The following is a 9,235-nucleotide window of genomic DNA, read 5'->3' as shown; positions in this document are numbered from 1 at the left end:
GAAGGTTTTATTTCAAATGCCCTGCCCGAACACAGGCCTTGTAGGAGGATGGACAAGGTATTCAGGTGCTCAGGCAGAAAGGAATATAAGCACAGAAATTACATTATTCTGATCCATCCCACTCATTAGTCAAAATATAACATTAAAAGTAACCTGCTTTGATAAGACACTTCTTTAGTAGGAAGAGATGCATAAAATCTTTGTGCTCATTTGTTAAAAAATATTTACAAGTGCAGAAAAGAAGGCACTGTTTTTCCACATATACAGAATATCAACACTTTCTTTATCAACAACTGTGCATTACATACAGAATCATTCTAACCTACAGACTGTGAATCTCTGAACATTTTTCACCTGAAGTTTTTCACATCAGATTTCAAACAAATAATTCATATATATTCATTCTTTATATTTTTAGAAGAGTATAGTGTGGTAAACAGGAGGACCAACATATTTTTCTTTAATAATACAATTAATTCAGATTGTTTTATTTGGTATCAAAAGTACCTATTTTCATCATATAGCATCTTACGCATTTATCATAAACTACCTGTCATAGACTAAACAGTTTGTACAACTGTTAAAATAATTTTTCAGTAGGTTCTGGCTTAAGAGAGGGAGGCACAAGTATCTGCCTACACATTTAATCTTCTTTTCAAAGATAAATATCTGTTACAGTTTCAACGCATGCCCAAGATTTGTCTGCTCTTTAGTTGATAGTTTTTTTCCAGTTCAGCCAGTGCTTGAGCCCGTAGATTTGCAGCATATAGACGCCTTTTGAGATCAGAGCTTTTCCCTTTGGAAAGGAGATAGTTTTCCATATTATGAGGAGGCACAGCTTTCTCTTCATTTCCATCTAAGTGTGAGCTCTTCTTGGTTGTAGAAAGGGGAAGCAGGAGTGCGTTATCTTAAGAAATCAAAAAGTACTGCATTAGTGCATCTTCCAGCATTTATTGCTTTTAACCCTGGTGCCCATTTTGTCATCAACCTATGGCTTTAAGTGATCTAATTAAATGCATCTCAGTTAACAGCAACAGTTCTTTTCTATTTTTTGAGAAAAAAAATTGAAAACCATTTTTAAATGACAGTGGTAAAAGGATATGTGCCACGGTAGATTTTATACCTAAGGAAAGATTAGTTGATTAAGAAGACATGATGTTTCTTTTGAAGGACAGGAATTAAATAAACAGTAACATAACCCAGTTCCAAAAGAAAATGAAAAATTGATTTTCAGCGTTTTTTTTCAGCTACTGAAAGAACTTTGCTTCACAGCAGGGGCAGATTCAACCTGTCCAGTGGTCTTTGTACTTTACCCACATTGTTCCAACTCTATCCTTGTATTAAGTCACTGGGGTGCAAATTTGGCTCTGACTTCATGAGTAATGAGTTCAGATGAATTAAAAATTAACAAGCTACTTTCACTGCAGCCTCCAGAACAGGAATTTTTATCATGTATCCTATAGCATGCCACTATCAAAAGGCAGTTAATGACTCAAGAGTAGAAAAACTGCCACCAAAAGCTATTCTAACAGCTGAGTTGCCTCAAATAAGAACCAACTACACAAGGCCCAACTTGAAAGATTTTTATTTAATCAAAGGTTTAACTATTCTAATCTTGACACTGAAGCCTTATAGTCAATTTATGAGGCTACAGCAAGAATGCAATAAGCACAAAAGAGCAAGAAGTAATTTTAAAAGCCAGCATACATTTCAGCGTTTTTTAGCTTTGTTAGTGTAAGTCAGATCTGTTTTAACATTGAATGGCTCACTAAGAATCAGAAAATCCCTGCAAAAATAGGGTAGTGTTTAGGATACTGTCTTAAAAAAAAGGATTTTTGGTATTCCATTTTACTGTCAAGTGAACCACCCAATGAACTTTAGGAGAAATTAGGGATCTAAGAGATGTGCGAGATGCAATGCAGTTGTGAAAAATGCAGCAATATTTGAGCAACTGAAAATACAAGCAAGCAATCGTGGTAGCACTATTAGAGAAACACTTGATGCATTTGTATGAGAATAGGCATAATTTTAGAAACAGTGGTACAAGAGCACCATGGAATGAAATAGAAAAGCAGCAAATCAGATGCTCTACAGCTACTGCAAGATTTGGTCAGTTTTGTAACAACTATGTTCACTTTGCTGCATTATCTAGCTTGAGGTATTAACCACCCAAACGGGTTTTGCCTATCCTCAAAAATGCCTGGTAAGGTCAAAATATCACATAAAGGGGTGGGAAATGCCAAAGAGATCAGAAATAAGAGCTGAAGCTCATTTGCCTTCAGTCATCCAGTTTTAGATGCAACATCAGAAAGCCAAAAGCAAGTTTGTTCTCAAATTCTTTAATATGTCGATGTCAGACAAGATGTTGAGAGACGGGTGGAATTCTCAGAGTTGATAGAAATGTTAGAAACAGCTCAAGGAGCAATTTCTAGGGACATTTTTACTTTGTCCTTTGATGCTCTGATAGGCATTTCTTGGAAAAGAAAAAAAAAAAGCTACTTCAGTTTTATTTGCTTTGGAGGCACTGATATGCTTATCTTGCTTTATCAGACCAAAACTAAAAGAAGAGTTTTACTGCATGTTAAAGTGTTCACATGTCTTTGTTCTAGATTACTACTTCTGACCCAGCCCTCCACTATTCCTATCACTAAAGGCATTTAGCTACTTGAATATTATTTTTAATAATAAAAGATGGGAACAACTAACAGATGATACCCTTATGATAGCAAAGATCGAAGGGCAAAGTGAGTACTACTGTAAAACAGACTGGACTAGAGGCAGTCAGGAAATATTTTAGTACATTTTCAAATATGAGCTTTTCTTTCATTCTATAATTGCAGTGTGTATTCTTCATAGTTTATATGATGCACCCACCAGTCACAGCTGGGTCCCTTGCAACAAATAATACTTCCCATATTGAAGCTTTTGGAAATTTAATGAAAGCTGAATTTATTAGACATGTGCAATTTTATTAAAATTAACTAAATCAAAGGTCTGTAAAAAAGACATCCATACATAAAATAAGTGCAGCTCTGAGAAAGATTTGGGTTGTAAGGAGGCACTTCCCGTACCCTCACCACAAGAACATAATTTCTCAGGCAGCACAAGACTGCAATGCAAGCAGTGCTAACTCAGACTTATGGCTGAGCATCACTCATTAAGTCCTTTTGCAAAGCAGAAAATCAAAAGTCTCTTCTCAACCATGCAGCCATAAATGGGCTTTGCCTTGCCCCAAGGGGACTGTGCCAAGCACGCTGAGCACCAGGGGCTTTCTTCTGGTCACACCAGTGTATATTGCCCTGTGCAAGCGCCTTCTTGCATATGTGCATACCTGGACCTTCCACGCACGTTACTTCCTGCAGCTGCTGCTTTTGGAAACTGCACCTCTTCAGCAGGTTTTCAGCTCTGGTTTGGAAACACAAGGTTAAGCTTTTTGTTGTAAGACTGGAGAGTTTCTAATATAGATTATTATAGGTTAGTAAGATACCTAGCAAGTTTGTCCTCTGCCAGTCTCTCCCGAACACAGAGTTCCCGTTCTCTCTCTGGAAGTAGAAATATGGTAGTATGCAGTGGGAACATGTAAATGTTAGAGTGACTGTGCATGGTGGGCTTCTCTTACAGGGAAAGACAGCAGTAATAGCCAGTCAGATGCACCCACACTTCTGATTCTATGGCTCTAAACAGAGGTAACTGCTGTGTAGATACACCTTTATCAATCCACTAATAAAGCACTGACAAGCGCTCTGAACTGCCAGGCATGCTTCCGTCCCAAACTCTGACACATCTGCAACAACAAAGAGATAGCAACTTCCTGTTCTGCACATTAACTCATGGCACACACGACACCAGATTTAAATATTTATATACCAGTTATTGTAATTCAGGTATGATTAAACACCCTGCTTACAACAGTAGCAGCTGTTATTCAGGCTCAGATAAAGAAATACATATGCTTAAAAACTGTATTGCAAAGCCTACTGCATGTGCAGAGATATTTTATGTGGGCAGGAAATGCCAGCACCTGAGGACCAGCCATCATCGATAGACTCACAGGTAAGCTACTTGTAAGGTGCAGCTTTTATAAAGCAGTTGACAGTTTGCTCAAAGACTTTTGTTTCTCCAGCATCAGGCTCACCTTAGGTTATTGTGTTAGTACAGGCAATGTTCACTTACACAGTAGGTGAAAAGCAACCTGCACTGCACAGTGCAGGCCCTACGTTTCTGTATACTTTTCTAACTGCCACTCATGTTTAATAATCTTCACAAACCACACTTCCATATCTAAACTGCCAATTCTATCTTAGTAACTTTAAACAGAGGCTAGTCTAGTATAGTGGAGTAAGCCCTGAACATTCTTAGTTTGGTCTTTAGACACAATTCTAGTGGTGAATGCAAGACTACAGTATCCTAGTGCATTAGAATGAGGGTTGTGAAAACTGTCTACTTTTTCTTCCTCCAACTGAATCAGAATCCCATTGCCACCCCCTTCCCAAAATGGAATAGCATACGCTCCAGACGTTGTTCTCTCTGTTTAATGGCTTGCTCTCGTTCCTGTAATTGTTGCTCCTTCCGTTTCAGCTCATTCACTGCAACATCTGAGTACTGCAGCCTTTCTGGAACCCATGGCCTCAAGCCTCTTCTGTCAAAATTTTGTTTTTGTTCTTCTGTCACCACATCTTCTATCAAGGGGTGCTGCAAAATATCTTCAACAGAAGGTCGGCAGTAATCCTAAAGGAAAGATATTACCAACAGGTTCCATCTGTAAGAAGAAACATTAAGGCCAGAGATTCCCAAGCAAGACCAGCTGAGGTGCTACAAAGTGAAGGAGAGATTGGGGAAAACTGGAGTTAGGAAGCAGTAGCACAACCAGATGATAAAAGCTAAGGGAGGAGGCTGTTACCAGCCTTCAGATCCAGAGCTGCAAGTCTGTGTCTCCCAGCCCAGCGACCTTCTCTTGCAGAGTCAGAAGGGGGTGGGTGAGCCTGCAGAGGCAGCTGTCAGCAGATTTCTCAGCTAACACTCTGCTGAACAATCCATGCTTGCTGGAGGCTTGGGTGCTTGCTACAGCTTTGTTGTCCCATGCCATGTTCCTCTCAACACCCCCAGCTGTGGGGGAACAAGCTATGCATTAGCTATGTAAAGCAAACCCTAAAATGAAGGCAAACAGCTCCTTCCAGCTTCCAAACAAACTTGGAACCATTTTAACCCTGAAATTATAAAGCCTCAATAAGCATGCAGTCAGGAAATCCCACGTAAGCCAATAAGGAGGCATCATTTTGGCATTTTGACCCTGGCATGACACTTGAGCTGCTGCCTTTGATTGATGGACTCAGCACAACTCCTCTCTCTTTCCTCTACAAGTGAGTATTATTTCAGTACTAGCTCAAGTTATAGGTGGAAAAACTAGCAATTGGTTCTTACCTTTACATTCATCATCTCCTTGAGGAGGTCGTTCAGCTCATCTGAGTAACGATATGGTATTCGCCTGAACCTCCCTTCCTTTATCTTTTCTGCCAGCTCCTTTTGGTTGTAAGCTGTAAACGGAGGCCTGAAGGAGAAAAATTTTCTTTAATTCTTTCACTAGTTTTACAGGACTTATTTTCAGAAAAACAATAAAAATCAGACTATGAAAAAACCCTGCAGTCAAGGATTATTTTGACTACCTAATGTCAAGACCAATAGAGAAATAAAAATGCAGGACTCATCTCTGAAACCTTTAAGCTTTCATTATACAAAATATAATCACACCTACATTAGCAATGATGTTTCCACATTTGTTATCACATTACCATACTTACGAGAGAGCACATAATTCATACACAAGACATCCTAGCGACCAGATGTCAGATTTTTCATTGTATGACATGTAGTTCATTTGTTCCTAAAGAAAGAGAACAATCTTAGGTTTATTAACAAAGACATTCATGCAGGATATTCAGCTACTCAAACCTGAAATAAACCATTAAATACTGGAGCAATTTCTAATATTCCCTCTTAATTAATATCCATATTTACTCTTACTAGTAACTATTTGTGGCAGTACCACACTGTAGAAGACCAAAATGTTGCACCAATCTTTAGCTGATGCAGCCCTCTTTCAGTCAACATTCATCTTTCCCACACAAAGTGCCCTATATGAGACAAGTAAGTCATTCCCGCTCATTTCCACTAGAAATTAAAATCCTACCATTAGGAGGTAATTTAATAAGCTCTTTACCTTAACAGTATGAAGCATAAAACCTCTCTAACTTCCCTGTTCCTTTTTAGGAACAATATAGTCCAACATCTCTAATGTCTCAAGAATATAAGAAAATGTGTACAGTGAAGAGCAACTGTAATTAGAAGGAAGTTGATTGTGTGGGGAAGAAAGGAGGTGAAAAGAACTGCAAAATAACCTTATCTCCAGAACATACATACTCTATTAAAAAAGTCACCTGCATTTAAGACCAATAAGGCTTCATTAAAACCTCCCAAACATTCATGGACTCTGAGACCAACACAGCAGACCTTGGAGGGGCAAAAGGGAAGATAATGTATAGAAGGGAGTCTTACTGGAGACATGTAATATGGAGTGCCAACAAATGTTGTGGCAAAGCTGGTGTCATGGTGCAATATCCTGGCCAGTCCAAAATCTCCAAGTTTCACATTCTGTTTGCTATCTAGAAAGACATTTGCTGGTTTCAGGTCACGGTGCACAGTGACTCCACCATCGCTCCGTCTGTGACACTCCTTCAAGGCCAAGGTTAATTGAGCCAACACTCGGAGAACAAAGTTTTCATCCAAGAAATGCCTGAAAAATGAACACATTGTTCAATGGATTTTCTGAGCACAAATCAGTTTGATTAGTCACTGCAAGTTTTACTTCCATAACTTTTTAATACTGCTGTCCTAAAACACCACTGAAATAACCTCTATCAGCAACAGGCATCTATGTAATCTACTTCTAAAATTGAGGATTTTAAGAAAACATTGCAAATAAGTTAGAAGACATTGAGGCTTTTCATTGCAGAATCCCTGCAGTATTTCCTTCCTCCCCCAAAACCAGCAAACACATAACATTTCCACTTCTCACAACACAAATACCAATTTGATGCTTTTGTGATGAGATCTGTCCCTTTGATTATTTAAGATAATACATTGTGTCACCTGTTAATAATGAGAAACATACAATAACAGCCAAAACAGGGCTGATTTTTTAATATAGACTTCTTTAAATGACAACACTGATGCTGGTGGACAGCAGCAGAACCGTTTTAGACTAGCCTCACAAAGTAAAAGAAGTGGTGCCATGTACCTGTTTGACCCAAGAATGTGAAAGTTGACACTATACTTAAGTAGGGTGCTAAGACTAAGATTATACCAAGGTGAAGCCTTATCAACTTGATGTCTCTCCAAGCACTAAATATAGGCAGATAAAATAGCTTTTCACATTGCATTCAAAATCACTCCCCCTCCCCTTCCACGTGTTTTGGTGCTCTCATAAAACACAGGGTCCCAGGAGTTTTACTCATGGGGAAGGCCAGAACCCACAGACCAAGCTGCCCGTCAAAAAGAGCTGTGACCTCTTGGTTTATGTTCTCAACCCCATTCATAGCCAGAAGCCCCCTCAATAGCTTCTGCCTCACAGGAGAGCTCTGAGTTTTTACTACTACAGCACCGACATCCAATCCGGTGATGCATTCAATAGCACAGTTCCCATCGCTGTTGTAACTCCGCACAAAACCTTTCACATAGGAGAAGAGTTGTTGGATCCAAAGCGTTAAACATGAAACTGCTCAGAAGTTACAAGATAAGTTTCCCTTCTCTCTGGACTGCCCAAGACTCGTGCGAGACATCCCAAACGCGCCACAGGAGCATTTCACGTGCCTTTCTTTCGCGCACTTGGCGATCAAGCTGGCCAGGTCTCCCCCGTCGCAGTACTCCATGATGATGTACAGGGTGGTGCTGCTCCTGTCGATGATGCGATCGTAGTAGCGCACGATGTTCGGGTGCCGCAGCTCCCTCAGCAAGTTCACCTCCGACACGAGCATCTGCTTCTCCGACTCCGTCATCGCGCCGTAGTCCAGCTCCTTCCATACCAAGATCTGCGGAGGCGCAAACACTGGGGAGTGACTGGGACAGCGGCCGGGGCCGCGCGGGGGGAACAGGGGCTGCCGGAGCCGCTCGCTCGCGTGTCGCGGAGAGCCGCCGGCACCGGGCAGGGACGCACGGCAGCAGCAAAGCTGCGCTACCCCCGCCGCCGCTACCGCCGCCTCTCCCTCCTCACCTTTCCGTCGGCCTTGCGGCGCACCTTGCGGCACTTCCCGTAGGAGCCGGCGCCGATGGTGAGCAGCACCTCGTAGTCGTCGGCGCGGCTGGGCATGGCGGGCAGCGCACGGACCCCGCCGGGGCGCAGGCCCCTGCGCTCGCGACGCGCCGTTCAAACGCACCGCACCGCCCGCCCATTGGCCGCGCCGCCCGCGCGCTCCGCCCGCCCATTGGCCGCGCAGCCCGCGCGTCCCGCCCGCCCATTGGCTGCGCCGCCGTAAACAGCGCCCGCCGAGCCCGGCGGGTACGGCCGTTAGCGCCGGGGCGGGGCCCGCGCACATCGCGAGACCAGGGCGCAGCCGCCCCTCGCCCCGCCCGGGCCTGAGGGGGGCGCCATCCGCAGCTCGTCCCGATGTTTCGCTTTCTTTTCCCCTACTTTTCCCCTTTTCTTCCCTTTATTTCCCTTCTCCCCGATTAGACAAATCACCGGGCCTGCAGGTATCAATAAGTCGCATATTCATAGCTCCTCGGGAAGGGGCGGGTTTTTTTCCATTAAAAATAACAGTAAATCCTCGCCTTACCTGAAATGCCTACATCTATTGGATAGATAGTGACAGAAAGTTGGAATGCTTTAGCAGAGTTTTTTGACTTTCAGAAATGCTCAAAAAACCTTAAGCTGTGTAAAATAATGCAAACCTAGTCTGGATTTATTGCAGTCTCTAGCTTCTTTGTGAGGGGAAGAGGAGAGGCAGGCGCTGATCTCTTCCCTGCGGTGCCCAGTGACAGCACCTGAGGGAGTGGCCTGAAGCTGTGTCACGGCAGGTTTATGTTGGATATTGGAAAAAGTTCTTCACCCAGAGGGTGGCTGGACACTGCAACAGGCTCTTCACAGAAGTGGGCACAGCACCAGCCTGACAGAGCTCAAGGAGTATTTGGACAATGCTCTCAGCCACATGGTGTGACTTTTGGGGTGTCCTGTGCAGGACCA

The 9,235-nt window shown here is 42.5% G+C and overlaps 1 protein-coding gene across 3 annotated transcripts; it reads right to left on the bottom strand.

Moving 5' to 3' along the window:
• Window positions 1-264: 264 nt before the first annotated feature.
• Window positions 265-8,494, bottom strand: NEK2 (NIMA related kinase 2). Of its 3 annotated transcripts, XM_063390712.1 has the most exons (10): window positions 8,267-8,494; window positions 7,867-8,084; window positions 6,553-6,790; window positions 5,799-5,881; window positions 5,422-5,548; window positions 4,509-4,728; window positions 3,488-3,542; window positions 3,332-3,405; window positions 2,426-2,473; window positions 265-907 (listed from the first exon to the last, which is right to left on the bottom strand). In XM_063390712.1, exons 1-10 carry the CDS (start codon window positions 8,360-8,362, stop codon window positions 681-683), a joined length of 1,386 nt encoding a protein of 461 aa, XP_063246782.1. In that variant the 5' UTR covers window positions 8,363-8,494; the 3' UTR covers window positions 265-680. The 3 variants fall into 3 exon arrangements, with proteins under 3 accessions (XP_063246782.1, XP_063246780.1, XP_063246781.1); XM_063390710.1 differs by lacking the exon at window positions 2,426-2,473; XM_063390711.1 differs by lacking the exon at window positions 265-907 and having other exon boundaries at window positions 2,091-2,473.
• Window positions 8,495-9,235: the final 741 nt, after the last annotated feature.

The sequence above is a fragment of the Prinia subflava genome, chromosome 2, assembly GCF_021018805.1.
Source record: "Prinia subflava isolate CZ2003 ecotype Zambia chromosome 2, Cam_Psub_1.2, whole genome shotgun sequence".
NCBI classification, from domain to species: domain Eukaryota; kingdom Metazoa; phylum Chordata; class Aves; order Passeriformes; family Cisticolidae; genus Prinia; species Prinia subflava.
Note: the sequence above shows the minus strand (reverse complement) of the source record. Positions and strands in the feature narration are given on the sequence as shown.